Source organism: Gossypium hirsutum, chromosome A11, assembly GCF_007990345.1.
Source record: "Gossypium hirsutum isolate 1008001.06 chromosome A11, Gossypium_hirsutum_v2.1, whole genome shotgun sequence".
In the NCBI taxonomy this organism is placed as follows: Eukaryota; Viridiplantae; Streptophyta; class Magnoliopsida; order Malvales; family Malvaceae; genus Gossypium; species Gossypium hirsutum.
The window spans coordinates 110,570,354-110,591,157 of record NC_053434.1 but is presented as its reverse complement, the minus strand read 5'-3'; the positions used below and the strand labels follow the sequence as shown (position 1 = coordinate 110,591,157).

The following is a 20,804-nucleotide window of genomic DNA, read 5'->3' as shown; positions in this document are numbered from 1 at the left end:
ATCTTGTATTTTAGCTTCGAATTGGCCACACGGGCTGAGACACGGTCGTGTGTCTTGGCCGTAAGGGACACGTCTTGGAGACGTAGGCGTGTGCTCTGGCCGTGTGAAGTTTGCACCTAATTATTGGAATTTAATACGCCACACGGCCTAAGGACACGGAAGTACGCCTTGGCCGTGTAACCTTATTTTGTACATGACGTCATAAACAGAGAGCTCCACGGGTAAGGGGCACGGTGTGTCCCAAGCCATACGGGCGTGTGTGACCACACGGCTTACCCACACGGGCGTGTGGCCCTGTTTCATGATGAATTTTTTTTAAGTTTCCCTAAAGTTTCCAAAGTTCTCGGTTTAGTCCTGAACCACTCCCTATGTATGTTTTGGGCCTCGTAGGCCTGTATAAGGGACAATATGCATATATATTAATGGTTTTAATTTGGACAAAACTTTATGGCCTGGTTGTGTGTAATTGCTTATGTTTAAGTCTGGTAATGCCTCGTACCCTGTCCCGGCATCAGACTCGGGTAAGGGGTGTTACAATTACACTAGATATTGTTGGGTGTATTTTTTAAAGGCCAAGTCTGAAGTTGCTAAGGTCTTTTGGAAGTTTAAATCTGCTGTTGAGAATCAAGCTTGTTGCAAGCTGAGAATACTCAGGTTTGATAATGGAATTGAGTACAATTTTGAAAAGTTTCAGAAGTTTTGCAAATATGCTGGGATAAAGCATCAGTTGACTAACACATACACCCCTTAGCAAAATGGTGTGTATGAAAGGAAAAATAGAACAATTATGGATATGTCAAGATGTTTATTATTCTAGAAGAAGCTACCAAACCAGTTGTGGGTTAAAGCTGTGAACACCTCCATTTATCTGCTCAACAAATCGCCAACAAAAGCTGTGAAGGGTATAACACCGTTTGAAGAATGGTTCAGGTTCAAGACATCAGTGTCACACCTGAAGATTTTTGGTTGTTTGTGCTATACTTTCATTCCTACTTTTAAAAGGAATAACCTGGAAAGAAGAGCTCAACCAGGTATCTTTGTTGGCTACAACAATTGCAAGAAAGGGTATAGGATTTTTAATCCTTTCACTAGTAAAGTGTTTGAAAGCAGAGATGTTCAGTGAGGAAGCTTTGTGAAATTGGGAAGCTACAGAAGCTGAGATGGTTGAACAAAGTCAGATTGAGCTGAATGTGTGAACTGGTGATGTTCAAAACCAAGATGCTGATTGTTTTGATGATCTACCAGTCAAAGGCACCAAACCTATATCTAAGGTATATGAAAGATGTAATGTTGTCGTATTAGAGCCTGCAAGCTATGAAGAGGCAACAAAAGAAAATGGCTGATCAGTGACTAACTTAAGATTTAGGTAAATCACACCATGAACATCATAAGTTAATTAATTCACAACTGGATTTAGAATTAATTCATCTTGGGTCTAGTCCAATGTATCATTCTACCAATGAATACATATGTGTCTCTACTCGTGGAGTTAACTACTTCGATAGCCAAGACTAGCCATCTCCCCAATTGGAATTGTAGATGACATAATTGTAGGGCTCAATTTCAACCCGTGGCCCAGACCAATAAAAAACCAAATACAAACAAAAAACCAAACCCCTAAAAATTAAACCCAAACAAGCCCAATCCCAAAAACTAAACCATAGTCCAAATTTTCAGCCTAAGAACTTAAAATTTTTCAGCAAAAAGGAGAAAACCCTAGGCAAGCCCACGTCAGTGCCCGCATCCACCACGCCACCTTCAATAGTCGAAAAATAGTTGTAAAAAAGGCTATAAAAGCCTTAGAAAACGAATGTAAAAGGGCCCTTTCTTTTTTACGAATATACACAAATACTAAGCAGAAATATACAGAAGATCGGAAAAACAAAAGCAATATTTGCTAAAAGTTTCTTTTTTATTTTTTCTATTACGTTTTTAGCTTTATTTTTTTATATATTTATAAATATTACAAAAAAATTTACCGGTGGTGAGCGGCGGTGGTCGGTGAACGGAGCCTGGCCGGACCATTAGGTTGCAGAGAGAAAATGGGGAGGGGAGTTTTTTTTTTGAAAGGGAGTTGAAAATGTTTTTTTTAAGAGATTTTGGCCTTATATATGTAACACTCCTAACCCGTATCCGTCGCCGGAGGGGTAAGGAATATTACCAAACAAGCACGAAAATTCATTTGTCAATATTCAGGAAATTTCTGATAGCATACCTTTGAATTCGAATTCCGTTTATACAATATGCATTAATTCATTCCTAAGTTTAATTCACCTTAAAACATTCAAAGTATTTGAGATGAACTAGATATTTAGCCATAGAAAATGATAACAGGTATTTTATGTTTCCACAACCCTCGATTTTCAACGTAGTTAACTTCTCATGAGTGCAAAAAGATGCATTTTACAACTGGTTGTGCCATACTCTTGTAATATTAAGTGATGACAACCACAATTTCTCCAAGGAACGGAACGATATCTACAACACATAATTAAATCTACTTTTAAATAAATATTGTAAAATATATATATAATTCTAAATAAATATTTACTTTATAATTCTATTTTTGCAAATACCAAATATAATAAAAAATTATCCGTTTGAAATTTCTAATGGTGATATACTTCCAATTGCAAAACATGACATATATTTTCTAAAAAACTAAAATTTATTTATGAGAATATTTAAAAAAAACATACTTATTGAATACATAATACAAAAAAGCTAATAACTCAAAAAAACCAAAAATAGTGTCTGCCAACCAATAAACAGTGTCGTATTGTAGAAAAATTCTAGTAAATATAAAATATGATCAGAAAAACGAGAAAAAAAAAACACCACAAGAGCAATATTGCATGATTCAGCAAAGGAAAGAAAGCCCTGAAAGAAAAACTAGAAAGATATTGAATTATACATACCTTTTCTCCGAAAAGTGGCAATGCACGTTGAGGCAATGAGGTACCATCGATTTTGTCTTGACAGCAAAAGCTTACGAGTTGAGGAAGACCCTCCAATGTCAAGGACTGCAAATGAGGAAATTCATTTCTAGCATTAATGATAGATTCAATATCCAAACCATTTTGGATATGCAGATTCTGCAAATGTGATAGCCTTTCCTCATCTGTTACCTCCTCCAGTGCATTAATCTTCACACCTTTCAGTTTATCCAATTGTAAATCTAGAGTTCTCTTTACCAACTTCTTAATTCCATGATCAAAATCATCAATGCTTGTGTTTAGCCTGAGTTTTAAGGTTCTTGAATATTGATAGTTGCGAAACCGCACCCATTCCTTTCCTATGCAAATCTTGTATCTTTCCAACTTTTGTAACTTTTGAAAGAAGTCCTCTGGGGCAGCCTTGGCGTCCGGAATTTCAACTTCTAAAGTGGACAGATGAGACAGTGTGTTCAGTTCAGCAAGACTAGCATTGGGTTGTCCCCATTGAATACAAGTGCCACCCATATATAATTCTTCTAATTTTGACAAACTTGGCAACACGTTAGCTGAAATTGTTTTGAGTTTAGTACAACCACTCACATCTAACAACTTTAGCTTCAACAATTGCCCAATTTCCTTGGGTACAATTTTGATATCAGATCCAGCAAGGCTAAGCACATTTAAGTTCTTGAGTGCTCCAATAATGGTTAGGTTATCTCCCAAATTGCAGTGATCTAGGCACAATGTACTGAGGCTAGTTAGGAGACCAATTGATGAAGGTAAAGAAGAAAAATGCATGCAAGTCAAACCTAAGACAAGATTTTTTGCTTCCTTGAAGAAGTTATCCGGCAACGTCAAGGAGAGATCCTTACTAAACAAAAGGAAGAGAAAAAGCTGCGGACAATTCAACTGGTCAGGAAGCTTGTTGATACTAGGATCCCGCAAAATAATCTTGTTGCACTCTTTCATTGACTCTCCATTTGGCCAACCTGCTACAACATCCTCATCCTCATCCTTATCTACCTCTGTTAAGGCAAGCACTTGATTGTCATTTGAAGCGATTGATTTGGCCAGACTATAAGTAAGATCATGCACATCGAAGTACTCCTCATTGGTACTTTTACTATCACGCAACAAACAAGATTCTTTGAGGGTACGCATCATTTTTAACAGCCTATCTCGTTCTGCTTTCATGCTGTTGACTCCTTTAATTAGACCCAAACCACGAGCATATCTCAACAAGTCTTCAATCCTAGTGTCACGACGCAGTAAACTGCAAAGCAGGAAAATCTGCTTGAGGTCTTCACTTGATAAATGATTGATACTCAACTTAATATTCGAATGTACCTCAGCCGATATCTCACTCGAGCTATGTTCCAAGCAAGGCCTCTGTAATTGTTGTAAAGCATCCCTCCAACCAAATAAACTTTCATTTCGCAACGCCCTTGCAACTGTTGCAAGGGCAAGTGGTAATCTTGCACATTTCTTGACTACCTCAATTGCTGTAGATCGCAGCTCCTCATCACTTTCAACACTGTTCCCGGCCATCTTCTTGAAGAACTCCCAAGCTTCTTCCTCATCTAAATCATCAACTGCAAAGGTCTTTGTAGCACCCATCTCATTGCTTACAACATTTCGACTTCTTGAGGTCAACAGTATTTTGCATCCTTTGTGTTGACTTCCAAATGGAATTCCGACTTCCTTTAGATCCAGTTTCTTCCAAAGATCATCCAAAATAATAAGAACATTTTTCTCATTCCTTAACCTTCCATACAATTTACGGGCTCTTACAACCGGACTGTTTTCTTCAAGCTTCAAACCCAATGAGTATGCTATTTGGTCTTGGATTTCCTTAATGTCAGGAATTCGAGATGCAGTTGCTCTAACTACTGAATTGAATAACTTAACCTCATGGAGTTGTCTCTCAACTTCTTTGACCAGCCATGTTTTGCCCACACCAGCCATCCCGTACACTCCAATCATGCTTGTTGTTGCATCTTTCAGTGACTCCATGATATCATTGAGAACCTCCTCTCTTGATTGAAAGGTCTCAAAGTCTGTATGGATTATGGATTATGGATTATGAGCTCGCAACTAGGTTGAACTCACAGTTTTAGGTGAGATCGCAAATGTAGAGCTCATAGACTTGCTTAAGCTCGCAGTTTAAAGGGAGCTTGCAACTTCACGGGAAGAGTTTGCCACTGCATGAATGGCCACTTTGCAACAGTTACTATATCAGATTGGTTCATTTAATCATTACCAAATCTTGAATACCTTTCTTTTGGAAAAGGACTACCTTCAATGAATTACTTCATTATGAAGGAGTAAGAGATGAAAACGAACATGCAGGAACACTTGCTTGCTTGAAGGAATTAATGTTGTATTATCTTCCTGAGTTAACACATCTCTAGAAGAACAAACTATAACTTGCAGAAGTTTTCTACTGGTGTTGGGATGCGGCAAATTAAAGAATTTAGTGCCATCTTTTGTGTCATTCAAACATTTGACAACTCTGGAGGCATCAAAATGCCATGGATTTAGAAATTTAGTAACATTCGCAATAGCTAAAAGCATGGTGTAACTCACAAGAATGAGTGTTACTGATTGTCAAATGTTCGAAGAAATCATAGCTTTTCTACACTGATGAAGTCATGGATGGCATCGTTTTCTCCCAACTCAAGTCTTTAAAACTTGGTAGTCTTTCAAGGCTCTGCTCAGAGAATTATACCTCAGTTATATTTCCTTCCTTAGAAAAGTAATCATGAGACTTGTGTCCAAAGATAAGGGACATTCTCCATTTTGACTTCAAAAGCCGTTTGTTAACAGTTTTGAGGTGAGATTCCAAAAGCCTTTTAAGTAAAAATAAGCTTAATTCCTTTTTTTTTTAATGTTGAGAATATAATTAGATAAGTAGTGTTAGAGTTTATACTAAAGTCTACTTATTTTCCTAGTTAAACTCTTATAACTAGTATATATATATATTATGAGTAAATTGATAAGTTTTACCCTCAAATACTACTTTTGTTACAATTAAATAATAAGTCATACTTGTATTTAATTGAAAATGAACAATGTGAATGGTTGAGAAAATGATTTAAGAGGACAAAGGCCAATCTTATGATCACTCGTGGCACTGACATTATTTTGTTAGGATAGAAAGAAACAACTTAGAGATTCGCTTCCAACTCTTTCCACTGAAAGGTAATATCCCATTTTTGTTTTATTGTATCGTTGCTTTCTTTCATGTCTTTTTTATTGTTCATTTTTCTTAAATATTTGATTCCTTATTCTTGTTGTACTACTTCTTTTTCTCTAGCAAACTAACCTTACTTAGAGGAACAGAGCATCATGGATGTAGGAAACTGGAGAAAGATATGGTACAACCTGTCAACTAACTGCGTGAGTCTATATCTTACATGTGTTTGATTAAAGGGAAAAAAAAAACAGAACTTTGGAATACTTTTTCCATTTTTATTTAAGGGGATGAATGATGAGATTACAGCGGATGCAACAATCACTCAATCCATTGCTATGGAAAGAGCCTTAAATCTATATTTTTTTAAACTTATTTAATCCTTCAACTCTATAGGCAATTCATATTGAAGAGTGTCAGCTCAAGGATACATACTACATAAATGCCAAAATTGAAGGAAAAGTGGAGATATTTGCTTTAGAAAAGTATGAGTTTCAAAGAATCACAGAAATGATTTTGTGTTCCATAAGGTACGAGTGTTAAAAATATCCTACTTTTAGTAATGGGGTTAAGCATAAAATGTAGTTTAATGGCAGAAATTGATTATTTCACTTATCATTTTGGCACAGTTACTTTATAAAGAGTTATAGGAGATACCCCTTTCACTGTTGTCTACTAGAGTATGTTGCTGCTGCTCAATTTCAGCGATATTCATTGATCTAAAGTTGTTATTTCACTTCCTAGCTATGTTACTCCAACTTTGAGTTTGAATGACATATAAGAGCATATGTCTAATATGTTCTATTTCTTTTATATTCTTTTTTCATCTTTGAAAGTCATATTCTCATACCTAAGTCCAGAAATGCATCCGATAATCTAGCCTATCAGTGTGTTGTACATGAACAATTGCATTTTGATTTGTAACTTTAATTCTCACATGTATTCTTTAACAATTGATGAAAAGCAAAGTTTCATGATTTTCCTAACAACTTTTATTGCCGTAATTTCTAATTCTAAGAATATTTAGGAACCAAAAATTCCTTCCTTAATTATTTTCCAATCTTTAAAATTTTAACTTAAAAAAAACAGAAAATACTTATGGAAAATTGAAAAAAAAAGAAAAAAGAAAAACTTTAAATAACTTCAAGCAGTTAAAAGCTGGTCGACACTTTATTCTTTGCCTTCCGAAACCGTTTTGCTTCATTTTAACTTTTTCTTTTCTTTGAAGAAAATTCGTTTGTTCTTCTTTTTAAAAAATATGAAAAAGAAACATTCATAAATTTTTTAAGAGATGTATAAATAATTTTATCAACAATTATAACTTAAATATGGAGGCTCCACTTTCAAATAAAATTATTAAACAAGAAACTAATTGCAACATGTATTGAGAAATGAAAAATGAAAAATTGTTTGAGCAAAATTTAATTCGATTCGAAAAAAATTAAAAAAATTAAATTTTGAATTAATCGAATCAAATTATTTTATTTTTTTCGAGTTAACTTGTAATTCGAGTTTTGATTTCAAGTCTAAGTTAAAAGTTTACAATTTAAATAATTCAAATAACATATTAATATAAATATTTATTTGGTCCCGTTAGTTTTGAAAAATATAAAATTGGTAACTCTCTCAACAAAAAATAAAAATAATTTTTAAAATTTACAATATTTATAAAAGTTTCAAAATTTATATTCTTTTTAAAAAATTAAATATTTTAAAAAAATCTAAAAAAATATATAAAAAAAATTATCAAAACCAACAAACTTTAAAATTTTTTTACTCAATTCCTACTCTATTATCTCCAAATTTTTTACTCAATTGGGCTAACTTGGAGACCGGCAGGACTCAAAAAAACCAGTCATAAGAATTAGGAGTTTGAGCTTCTAATGGTCAAAACCCTAACTTCTGCAATTGATCAAAGCATTGATTCCACATTCTTAGTTTTATCTTCATGTTCTTTATTTTACCTTTTGATGCTTTCTTTGCCTTGTTGTCTTTGCCATCCATTGCTTCTTTTTTTCCTTCATTACAAAGACTGAAACTCCATTTGCTCCATAGTTTGATCATTCGTTCACTGCTATTTTGTTTTTGGTTTGCTTGTCTGCTTTACCAATTACTATAAATTGAAAACTCCCCAAAAAATGGAGTTTGTTTCTGGGTTTAAACGTTACATGTTGAAGCCTGATAGTAAAGTTCAGAATCTCAAGGAACAAATTGAGAATCTGAGATACCAAAGAGACAGAGTGCAGCATTTCATTGATGTTTCCAAGGAAAAGGGACAAGAGTTTGACCAAGATGGCAAGATTTGGGTGAATCGCGCAGAGGAGAAAATCAAGGAAGAGGAAGAGACAGTGAAAAACCTTGAAGCGCAAGCAAAGAAGAGGTGTTTCCTTGGCCTGTGTCCTAATTTGAAGTCTCTTGACTTGCTCAACAAGAAAGCTGAAGAGGATGCACAAGCTGTTCTGGAGCTCATTCAACAAGCAGAAGCTCACAAGTTCAACAATGAGAGCAAGGTTCAAAACTTGGAAGATCAACCTGAAGCTGATAAAAGAAACCGGGTGATGGAAGTTGAACCGGAGAAGAAAACCAGTGATGAGGCCGACAAGGTGATGGAAGTTGAAGCTAAGGTCAGTGGTTCAGCAAAAGCTGACACCCCCAAGGCCATCAGCAAGCTGATTGAACAACGCGGGTTCAGTAGAGGTTTATATCCTGGTAATACCCAGGAGACAAAATCTAGGCCTATTCAAGGCTTTGAGGCTTTCGAATCGAGGAAAGCTACACTGGAGGATATTGTGGAAGCTTTAAAGGATCCTGATCTGAAGATTATTGGAGTAAATGGGAGGCCTGGTGTAGGCAAGACCATGCTAGTGAAAGAAGCTGCTAGGAGAGCCAGGGAAGAAACCATGTTTGATGAGGTTGTGATGGTAATTGTTTCATGGAATCCAAAGATAAAAAGAATTCAGGGAGAAATTGCAGATGCACTAGGCCTGAAACTTGATGAGGAGACTGTGTTTGCAAGAGCAATGAGACTGCAGCAGTGGTTGAAGAAACAAGATAAGAGAGTTCTTCTAATTTTAGATGATATTTGGGATGGCCAAAGACTGGAATTGGAACAAGTTGGGATTGCTATTGAAGGTGACCAGAGTATTGCAAGTGAAGAAGATCTAGGATGGCCATTGATGCAAAATATCAGCGAAAATGGTTTTCAGAAATTCTCTGCTGTTAGATTCAAAATATTGCTGACTTCCACAAGTCGAGAGGTACTCATTGATATGAAAACGGAAAAAATGTTCAATGTCCACGTGTTAACTGAGGAAGAATCAATGGGGTGGATTCAGAAAGTTGTGGGCAATGCAGCAAACCAGCCTGGTTACCGACAACTACTAACTAAAGTTGTGAAAAACTGTGCAGGTTATCCGGTTGCTATTTCAGCAATTGCAATTGCACTGAGAACACAAAACTTCAACCTTTTGGTGGAGGCTTTGCGAAAAGAAACAAAGCCAATTACAAAAAAGGAAGAAGCGCTCAAAAGTGTTTACTTCACTATAGAGTGGAGTTACAGCATGTTAGAGAACCCTCAATTGCAGTCATTTTTCCAACTCTGTGCCTTGCTGCCCCGGGGTTCTGACATTCATGTATCTGATTTGCTAAGATACAACTCGGGTTTGAGAATAGCAAGTAATGTTAGCACATTGGAAGAAGCCAAAAAATGTTTGAATAAGCTCAAAGATGCAGGTTTACTACTCAGCAGTGACAACAATGAAGCGGTGAAAATGCATGACATTGTTCGTGATGTCGCCATTTGGATTGCATCTGAAGAAAAGCGGATGTTTGTTATAGAGGATGAAAACCGTATCGAAGAGCTGCTAAAGGAAAGAAAACTCAACAGTTGCACTGCCATTTCGCTGCCATACAGTAGCAACAACAAGCTGCCAGACAATCTCGAATGCCCCAGGCTAAAGTTGCTGGTTTTGTTCAACAAAAATCCATCATTAGAAGTTCCAGACAATTTCTTTAAGCGGATGAATGAACTCTTGATATTAGATTTCACTGGTATGGATTTTGCTTCCCTGCCTTCATCATTTACTTCTTTAAGAAACCTTCAAAGGTTGCGATTCGATGAATGTAAGTTGAATGACATCGCAATTGTTGGGAAGCTGAAGCAATTGGATACACTTAAAATTCTCAGTTCTGATATTCATAGATTGCCCCGGGAAATAGGGGGACTAACAAGGCTTAAGTCCTTAGACTTGAGCAATTGTTCTAAGCTTAAATTCATTCCAGATAAAATCATATCAGGCTTGCCTTATTTAGAAGAACTGCTTATGCGCAACAGCTTCGATCAATGGGGTGTTGAAGGCAATGCCAGCCTTAGTGAATTGAAGTCTTTGTCTGGTCTAGTTGCTTTGGATGTCCATATTCATTCTGTTCAACTTATGCCAGCAGAACTATTCTCTGAAAAACTGAATCGATACAAGATTCTTATTGGGGAGGTCTGGAACTGGTCCGGAAAGTATGAAAAGGAGAGGACACTGAAACTCCAGCTTACTAAGGGAATTCACTTGGATCGTGGAGTTAAACTGTTGTTGCAGAAAACTGAAGATCTATATCTAGATGAAATGCTAGGCATCAAGAGCTTGCTGTATGAGTTGGATGGCACTGGTTTTCCACAGCTCAAGAATCTCTACATACAAAATGGTCCAGAATTACTGTTCATTATTAACTCTATGGAGGTGGCATCACGTAAAGCTTTTCCTATCCTCAAATCACTAGTTCTTCAGAATCTGATTAATTTGGAGAAGATTTGTCAAGGCAAACTTGAAGAAGAATGTTTCAATAGATTGCAAATCATAAGTGTTGAACGTTGTGACCGACTCAAGAATCTTTTTCCATTCTCCATGACCAAAATGCTTGTCCAACTTCAAGAAATTAAAGTTTCAAAGTGCAAAAGCATTGAAGAGATCGTTACTGAAGAGAGAGAGCAAAATGCTGGTATAGCAACCAATAAAACTGAGTTTGGCCAATTGCGATCCTTAACACTGAAGCTTCTACCAGAGCTTCATAGTTTCTGCTCCAAAGAGAAGAGCCGTTCCATTTATCAACTGGAACCGGTGAATACATGGTCTTGGCTACTTTTTGATGGAAAGGTGCTAATATTACGATGCATATATATATCTTATCTTCTTTCAGTTATAGAAGCATAATTTTAGAAACTCAAAAGAAAGATTAAATTTCACTGAAATGCTGTTTATTTATGTAGGTTGTGTTTCCTGTCCTTGAGAAACTGCAGTTGTCCTGCATCAACATTGAAAGGCTATGGCTGAAATCATCTTACTACAGTCAGAATTTGACAAGCTTGGCAATTGAGGGTTGTGGCAACCTTAAACACCTTTTTTCACCTTCTATCACTAGAAGCTTATTGAGACTCAAAAGCTTTGAGATAATTGACTGCAAATGTATAAGAGAGATTATAATTCCAGATGAAGTAAAAGAAAAGGAAAAAGAAACAGAAACAAAAGAAAAGGTAAAAGAAGAAGAAAAAGAAAAAGAAGAGATTGCCAAGATATTGTTCCCCCAACTAAATTCCTTGAAAATGAGAAATCTTGTGAACTTAGTCGGATTCTGCTCAGAGAGTTGCTTTCTCGAGTTCCCATCTTTGAAGCTTTTGGAGATAGAGAATTGCCCACGTTTGAAGGAGTTTATGCACAAACCTCAGAGTACAGACATCACAACTGTCATTGGAACTCTAGAAATAAACAAAGAGAATGATCATCATTTAGGTGAACAAGCTCTCTTTAATGCAAAGGTGAACAATTCCCCATTTTTCTTCAGTGTGATTTTTCCCGCTCTTTTTTACATCAATGGTAGGAATTAATTCTTTTTAATCTTTGTACTCATTTGCATGACATTATACAGGTTGCATTTCCAAAGTTGGAGAAATTGAAGATCTCCCATTTGGGAACTATGAAGATATGGCACGGTCAACTCCACACAGATTCTTTTAGCAAACTAAAAGAAATGAAGGTTGGATATTGTAATGATATATTGACTATTTTCCCATCTATTAAGGAGTGGAACTTCCAGGGATTGGAAACACTAATAGTTTTCAACTGTGATTCACTACAAAATATTTTTGAATCATCGGACATCAAAGTAGGCACTCAGCTAAGAAGATTGTATGTTTCTCATCTTCCAAAGCTGAAACATGTCTGGAATGAGGATTCCCAAAGCAATCTTACCTTTGAAAATATACGAAATGTATACATTCAAGACTGTTGGTGTCTGAAAAGTCTTTTTCCTGCATCAGTGGCAAAAGGTCTTAAACAACTCGTAGATCTCACAATTGATTCTTGTGGATTGGAAGTGGTTGTTTCAGAGGAGAAAGTACAGAACCAACATGTTAATGAGTTTGAATTTCCTGAAGTCTGCTCTCTTACACTTCAGAACCTGCCTGAACTGAAATGCTTTTACCCAGCAGCATATGAAGCAAAATGGCCAAAGTTAAAAAAGTTGAAGACTTATCATTGTGGCCAAGAAGTGCTTGGGATGGAAGAACATCAGTCCTCAAATCAAAAGCCAGTTTTCTTTTTTGAAAAGGTATGAATCTCCAATATCCTACATTTATGTGCAAACTGAATGAGGTGCTTATAAATGAGTATTTAAGTTGTTGATATTCAACAAGCAGTTAATGTATAGCTGAAGAATTTATGTGAAACACCCAACCTGTTTAATCATATTGAATCATCACTCTTGTTTAATTGACTTTATTTGATCACCTGTAAAGGAAGTGTTCTATTTTCTTACCAAAATATGTCTTTATATTAAGGTAACTAGCAACTAACTTCAGCTTGTTTCTAATGGATTCTTAGGTGATCCATGATTTGGAGGAGTTGTCATTAAACAGCAAGCACATTTCAGTAATACGCAATCATCCATTTCAAGTAGGCATCTTCAGCCGCATAAAAGTTCTTCAAGTGCTTGGCTATCATGACAAACCAGTTGTTTTTCTATTTAATCTTCTAGAAAAATTTAACAATCTGAAAAAGCTTGAGCTGATTCATTGTGATTTCAAAGGGAACTTCATTGATGAAGGAGATGCAAGTGAAAAGAAAGCGGAAAGGGAGCCGGTTAGTCTTCTGAACACTGGCTACATAGGGGAGCAAAACTCACAACTACCCCATGTTGTCCTAAATCTTGAAACTCTTGAAGTTAGGAGATGTGATGGTTCGATCAGTTTGGGATCATACTTGTCATCCTTTCAAAATCTCATAACTTTGGACCTTTGGCAGTGCAAAGCAACTGCCTTAATTACATCTTCAGTAGCTTGGAATCTGGTGCAGCTGATAAAAATGAGGATTAGAGACTGCATTATGGTGAGAGAAATAGTTGCAAAAGAGAAAGATGATGCAAAAGACTTAGTAAGTTTCAGCAAGCTGAAATGCTTAGTACTTCATTATTTGCCAAACCTTTCAAGCTTCTGTTCAGAGGAATACAGCTTTCAGTTCCCATCTTTGGAACAAGTTATTGTGAGACAATGTCCCAAATTAAAGATCTTTTGTCAGGGAGTCTTAAGTACCCCACAGTTACATGGAGTGAGGCTATCAGAAGAGGACTATAAGGGGTTTTGGGCTGGTGACCTCAATGCCACCATATATCAGTTGCACAAAAATATAGTAAACCCTCTTTTTGCTTAAAGAAGAATCTGTTATTCCTTTTTATTTTTCAATTCAATTTATTATTCTAGTATTAACTGTTGCAATTTGGTTTTAATAGGTAAGATATTATGAGCCAGAGCATTTGAAACTTCGTGAGTTTCCTGAGTTGGAGGAAATCTGGAATACAGTTCCTCGAGGAATTATAGACTTCAAAAGACTCAAATGTCTGGAAGTGTATGTCTGTAACAACTTGAGATACATGTTAACAGCTTCCATGGCTGCAGATCTTGTGCAGCTGCAGCAGATAAAAGTAAAAAATTGCAAAGTAATTGAAGAAATCATCAGAGATGACAAATCAACTACAATGAAGATCATATTCCCTCAGCTTAAAACAATAACTATCAAGTCTTGTTTGGGCTTGTCATGGTTTTCCTCAGGAAGTTTTGCATTGGAATGTCCAAACTTGAAGGAAATTACGTTAGTTGGCTGTCCAAAGATGGTTGCATTTGCATCCACTGTTTCAAACGAGCTGCACAATGAGATCATCAGTGGAGAGTATTCGAATATTCTTGTAAAGGATGCCCCTAATGCCTCTGCTAAACCCTTTTTCAGTAATAAGGTCAGGCTGATCTGCATTGTGAATTTTTTACTTTCTTTAAAAAGATTTTTCTGTAGGGTGCAAATTTCAAAATGAAAAATGCATGGCAGGTGCATCCATGAATCTCTCTACACCCATTGTTCAGTGATATTTTCTGAGGCTTAAAATGTTTTAAGACAGAATTCATCGAATAAAGTCGAAAGGCCTGTTCTCCATTGTTCTGTCTCTTTTCTCACATAATTAACCATGTTCTGTTATTAACACAATGAAATAATTTTTGTAGGTGTCATTACCTTTGTTAAAGGATTTGACAATTGTAGACATGGGGAATTTGGAAAGGATATGGGATGACCAACTTGAGATGAACTCCTTCTCCAAGTTAAAACACCTTGAAGTTCATAGTTGTGTGAAACTATCAAACATTTTCCCACTTAATATGCTGGAAAGACTTCAGAGACTAAAAAATCTGCAAGTAATGGAGTGTGCCTCATTAGAAGAATTATTTGAACACAAATTCACTGAGGCAGAAATAAACACCAAGTTTGTATTTCCTCAAATGACATACCTGAACCTTTCTATGCTACCAAAACTGAAGAGTTTCTACTCTGGGGTGCATACCACCGAATGGCCATTATTGAAAAAATTGGATGTTTATGGATGTGACAAAGTGGAGATATTTGCTTCAGAATATTCAAGCTCCCATGAAACACGAGGACAGCATCCTTTATTTTGGATCAATATGGTATGTGAAACATGTCCACAAGATGCATTGATTTTCTTTTTCTTATTCTAACATAGTAATTAGTAAAACTAGATGTGCATATTTTACTTTCTGCATAAATCCATCCACATCTAATCCATGAGCATTCTCTCTATAGCTGTCCTGATCTGAATTCTAATAGCATGCATGTTTACCAACTAAAACGAAGGGCCAAGGATGAAAATAGTATTAGTATTAAGCAATGTTTTCAGCTTCAGGAGTGTCTGGATATGCAATAAACTGTTGGCAAAATTCTATATCCTTTATCTAATTTCATCCTTGCTATCCTAATCTGATTTCAAATAGTATGCATGTTTACCATCTAAACCGGAAGACCGAGCATGAGATTTGTATTAGTATTATGCGACATTGAGAGTTCAAGAATGTCTGGATAGACAATAAACTCATTGCCACAATTCCATTTTCTTTATCGAAATTCATCCTTGCTTTTGTTTAACACATTTGTCAACTGACCAGGGCACATTCCCTTGTTTAGAAGAACTGAGATTGGAAAGCAATGGCAACATGAAAGAGATATGGCATGGACAACTTCCAGAAGGGTATTTTAAGCTGAAAGTTCTGGAGCTCATAAATTCTCCACTACTGACTGTTCTTCCACCTTATTTCTTTCTATCACTATCAAATCTTCAAAATTTTGTTCTGAGTGATGCTTCCATTAATGAAATATTCCCATGTGAAGAACCTGGTGGTGACGAAAAGCTGGAAGGGGCATGTGCTCAGTTGAGTGTACTGAGGTTATCCAAACTCCATGAACTGACACATTTTTGGAAGGAGAATTTTAAGCCTGGAGTAATTTTCTGTAACATGAGAGTTCTAGAAGTGCAGGATTGTGGTAAATTAAGCGTTCTAGTGCCATCCTCAGTGTCTTTCGAGAATTTGACAACTCTAGAAGTGTCCAGGTGTGAGGGACTTAAACATTTATTTGCACACTCCACAGCTAAAAGCCTGGTGCAGCTTAATAGAATGAGTGTAACCGATTGCAAAATGCTAGAAGAAATTGTAACATGCCCAGGTGATGAAGTGAAGGAAGCCATTGTTTTAACTCAGCTAAAGTATTTGGGACTTAGTTGTCTGCCAAACATAGCGAGCTTTTGCTCAGGAAACTGCACCTTCCAATTCCCTTCATTGGAAACTGTAACCATGAGACATTGCCCAAAGATGAAAACTTCGCCTCGGGAAAGGTTTAATGCACCAAAACTAAAACGGGTGTATTCAAGAGAAGCTGGAGGTGAAGGCCACTGGGAAGGTGATCAAAACACCACCATACAGCTTTTGTTCATGGAAACGGTATGCATTAACCCCAGACTTTGATCCTCAAGTTTATTTTTTCTGCACCTTTATTTCCATGGGGGAAAAATCAGGGGAAAAACTCAAAGAACATACATAAGAGCTTCTCTTAATTCCATTTTTCTGTATTGTAATATGTTGCTTTTGTAGGTTGAATATCGTGGGCTCCAATATGTGGTACTCTCTGATTCCTCTAAGTTGATGGAAATAAGAAACTGGAATCCACAAGGAATTTTGGACTTTAAAAACCTTAAGTTTCTGAAAGTTTATAACTGTAGAAACTTGAGATGTCCATTTAACCCTTCCATGGCCATGGACCTTGTGCATCTTGAAAAACTTGAGATTCATGATTGTGAGATGTTGGAAGAGGTAATAATCAGAAAAGGATTACCAAAAAGAGAAAGGATGAGCAAGAAAATGTTCCCTAAACTGGAAACTTTACTGCTTATTTCCCTCCCCAATCTCACAAGATTTTACTCAGGAAATTACCTTGTGTTCCCCTTCTTGAAAGAACTTTGGATTCAGAGTTGCCCTATGTTGAATACATTCATCTCTGGTTCTGTAACTAGAAACAACTCAAGGCAGAATATGCATACTGATTTGACAGTTCTAATTGATGAAAAGGTTATGACAATTCCTTTACTACCTTTATCTTCATTTTTTTTTCAAGTTATTGATGCAAATCTTTCATGCAGGTGGCATTCCCCTCCTTGGAGAAATTAGGAATAATGGACATGGGAAGCCTGAGAAAGATTTATAATGACCAAATTTCTATGGATTCATTCTCCAAACTAAAGGTTCTGAAGCTCATAGGCTTACCTAAGCAGTTAGATATTCTTCCATCTGGTTTCTTTCTCTCATTGTCCAAACTTGAAAGGCTTGTTGTTGATGATGCCTCCTTTACAGAAATATTTCAGTGTAAAAGCACGGAGGAAAAAATGCAGGCATGGGAACTTGATAGTTTTAGTGATTTACGGTTGTCTAAACTTCCTGAGTTATTGCATCTCTGGAAGGAAGAGTTTCAGTCTCAACCTGGAACACATTTTCGAAACCTGAGAAGTCTAAAAGTATCGGAATGCCCCAAATTGAAGAATTTAGTTCCATCCACAGTGTCTTTCCAAAATCTGACTACTCTTGAAATATCAAGATGTCACAGACTTAGAAATCTAGTAACACCCTCAACTGCTAAAAGCATGGTGCAACTGAAAAGGATGAGGATAACAGATTGCAAAATGCTAGAAGGAATTGTAGCAGATGCAGACGATAGAAGTACATATAGCATCATGTTCAAGCATCTGGAGTATCTCAGACTTCAAAGCTTACAGGCGCTTACAAGTTTTTGCTCAGGGTACTATCGCTTTGAGTTCCCATCTTTGGTTGAATTGGTTGCAATCGAATGCCCAGAGTTCAGTGTTTTTTGTAAAGGAGAAGTAAGCACACCATTGCTAAAACGAGTATGTCCAACAGAAGGAGGAGATAGATCTTTTACAGATAAGGACCTTAATATCACCATAAATGGATTATACAGTGAAAAGGTACATACATATTTATGAAATTTTTTAATGATATATAGGTTTAGACACCTGAACATTTGAGTTCTTTGTCTTCCTGAGTTAATGGAAACGTAGAATAGCAACAGTCCAGAAATGTTCCAACACTTGGATTCTTCGTACTTCATGGTTTGTAATTACAGCAACTACAAGGTATGGAACTAAGGACATGAGATATATGATGGAATAAATCAAGAAAAATGAAAGGCCATTGACATATTCCAAACCAGGGAAAAACAAAAAAATTTGCAAAAGCATCATTTAAAATTTCTTTTTCCTTGGTTGTCTCTTTTCAAAATTTTATGCCCTTTGCACTTTTGACCTTTCATTGTCTCACACTCTTTCTCCCTGCAAACCAGGCTCAAAATGATGTGAAAGAGTTGGAGTTTCTTCAGTGGACGATGTCAGACTTGTGGAGACCTTCAGCTGAGTGAAGGTCAATGAATTTTATCATCGACTTTGGTGTGGAAGGTTAATCTTATCTGGTCTTAGTCCTCATTCTCCTTTTTTTTTTTTTCTACTTTGCTTACATTTGTTTCCTCAACCGAATGGAACCAAACATATGGATTTGGAACCATTTTCTTTCCTGTATTCTCTCATTTCCTTCCAATTTTTAATTGTTAAGGTTTCTGTCTGTTTAGCAAACTAAATTGATAAAATCGGCAGAAAACTTGTCTCCTGTCATTTGCAAAGTGAATGCTAATGCCTGGATGGGTACCAACAAAAAGAAAAAAAACCAAAATCATCATAACTGAATCCAAATGTTTTCATAACTTCAAATAGAATCTAGATCACTCTTAAAGGTAGTAATTTAACCCGTGTTGGTGATACAAGTTTAATCACATGAAATATTGCCATGTTTTTATCAAATATTGTAAACTGATCACCATATATCCATGCATACAGAGATTAGGTGTATACGCGTATATATCATTTAAGAAAATGAGCTCGTTGTTATACCTATGGCCAATGGTATGGGTCGAAACTGAAATAAAGGAACTTTGGCACTGAAATAAAGGAACTTTGGCTAAGAAAGACAAACGATGCGTTTGGAGAAGAACTTAATGAAACGGTGTGCAGCGAGACTTTAATGAAACGAAGCGTTTTGAAGGCACATTTGTACAGTTAGTTTTACCGTTCATTTTAACTAATTTTTAAAAAACAATTCTTTTGCTTTTCCTATATATTCGGTGTAAAAGACTTTGGAGGTTATAAAAATTGTTATGCACACAAATTCATTGGTTTCTTTGCTCTCTTTTCTTCTTCTTTTCCATCTCTTTTCTTTATTTCCTATTTTTGGTTTTCGATCTCATTAAGGGTATTAGAGCTTCAATGTTTTCTATGGCGTGGGATGGTGTTACCACGCAGTTGCAAAAGGATGTATGTGTGTTGCAGCAAGAAATGATGAAGATTCAATGAGAGTTATCCCAACTTGATGATAAGTGAGATACTTCAAGGTTTTAAGGAGGATTTTAAGTTGGAACTGCAATCGTTGTTTGAATAATACCTTGGGAACCCTACTTCTTCAAGCACGGTGGTTGTTGCTCAAGCTAAAGGGAAGGGGATCCTACGTGGTCCACCCCTAGGATTTCCACTCAAGATCCATTGAAAGCATCTTAACCTCCTTTAGGTCTTGCTATTACAAGCTTGCCTTGGATTGGTTTTCTCTAAGAAGTATTGTAATACCCCTAACCCGTATCCTTCGCTAGAATAGGGTTATGGAGTATTATTAGAGTTTACAGAATAATTACACATAATTCTTGTCATTTATTATTCATAATCGAGACTAATCATATCGTCCCTTGAATGGACCCTCACGGCCCAATTTAAGCATTATAAGTAAGTCGGGATCAAATCAAGAACTCAGAAAATTTTTCGCAAAATTTTAAAATTTTTCCTAGGTACAGGGGTCACACGCCCGTGTGGCCAAGGGACACGCCCGTATGATCCCATGACATGTCCGTGCTTCAGGCTGTGTCTTACCCCGTGTAACTCCTTGACTTGGGTCAAATGGCCAACTACACGCCCGTGTGCTAGGCCATGTGGTCAATTTATTTTCCTAAAATTAGTTGCACTTTTCACACGGCCAAGCCACACACCTATGTGCTAGGTCGTGTGGATTAACGGTTGAGACACACGCATGTGTGCTTAATTCTGAGTATTCTGTTTCTAAAATTTAAGATGTAGGGGACACACGGCCAGACTAAACGCCCATGTGTATGGCTGTGTGTCACACACGGTTGAGACACACGCCCGTGTCTCTACCCGTGTGAACGAAAATAGGCCATTTTAAGGCCATTTTCTGACCCTTTTTGGTACCAACCTGCACACAACATTCTCATATACTAATTTATTCCAACCAAACAACCAATACAAACCAAAAATTATGTTTTAAACATAAAATGTAATCACAAGACTCATTTGCATAAACTTACCATAAAAACTCCATTCATTGATTACTAAAAACTACTACTAAATACATATGCATACAAACATATATATATGCATCATTCACATTCATAATTCAAGTATACTTTTCAATTCAATCCTATTCATGCCATATAAACCTTAAGATACTTAACAAAATCTACCGGAATTATCTAGATAGTGTGAACCGATGTGTTGATCTGATCCTCCGAACTTCTTGAAAATCTACAAAGAACATTGAACAACTAAAGTAAGCTTAATGAGCTTAGTAAGTTTGTTGACTTTAAACATAAATCTTACCGAACATATTATAACAATTCATTTAAGCAAATCATTCATTATGCTATTCCTGCCAAACACAATTTCAATCGAAGAATTCA

General features: G+C 36.3%; 2 protein-coding genes across 4 annotated transcripts; one reads left to right on the top strand and one right to left on the bottom strand.

Moving 5' to 3' along the window:
- Positions 1-823: 823 nt before the first annotated feature.
- Positions 824-4,949, bottom strand: LOC107955859 (disease resistance protein At4g27190-like). Its single transcript, XM_041082128.1, has 2 exons — positions 2,919-4,949; positions 824-868 (listed from the first exon to the last, which is right to left on the bottom strand). Exons 1-2 carry the CDS (start codon positions 4,947-4,949, stop codon positions 824-826), a joined length of 2,076 nt encoding a protein of 691 aa, XP_040938062.1.
- Positions 4,950-7,951: 3,002 nt separating this feature from the next.
- Positions 7,952-18,681, top strand: LOC107888292 (uncharacterized). 3 transcript variants are annotated; one of them, XR_005905021.1, is made up of 11 exons: positions 7,960-11,273; positions 11,387-11,932; positions 12,043-12,723; positions 12,996-13,799; positions 13,900-14,400; positions 14,663-15,121; positions 15,617-16,447; positions 16,598-17,071; positions 17,143-17,982; positions 18,061-18,150; positions 18,357-18,681. XR_005905021.1 is itself a non-coding variant. In XM_041081725.1 (10 exons), the coding sequence occupies exons 1-10, from the start codon at positions 8,268-8,270 to the stop codon at positions 18,429-18,431; spliced, it is 8,217 nt and encodes a 2,738-aa protein (XP_040937659.1). In that variant the 5' UTR covers positions 7,952-8,267; the 3' UTR covers positions 18,432-18,681. The 3 variants fall into 3 exon arrangements, 2 of the variants coding, with proteins under 2 accessions (XP_040937659.1, XP_016667862.2); XM_041081725.1 differs by lacking the exon at positions 18,061-18,150 and having other exon boundaries at positions 7,952-11,273; XM_016812373.2 differs by lacking the exons at positions 18,061-18,150; positions 18,357-18,681 and having other exon boundaries at positions 17,143-17,244; positions 17,354-17,847.
- The last annotated feature ends 2,123 nt before the right edge of the window (positions 18,682-20,804 follow it).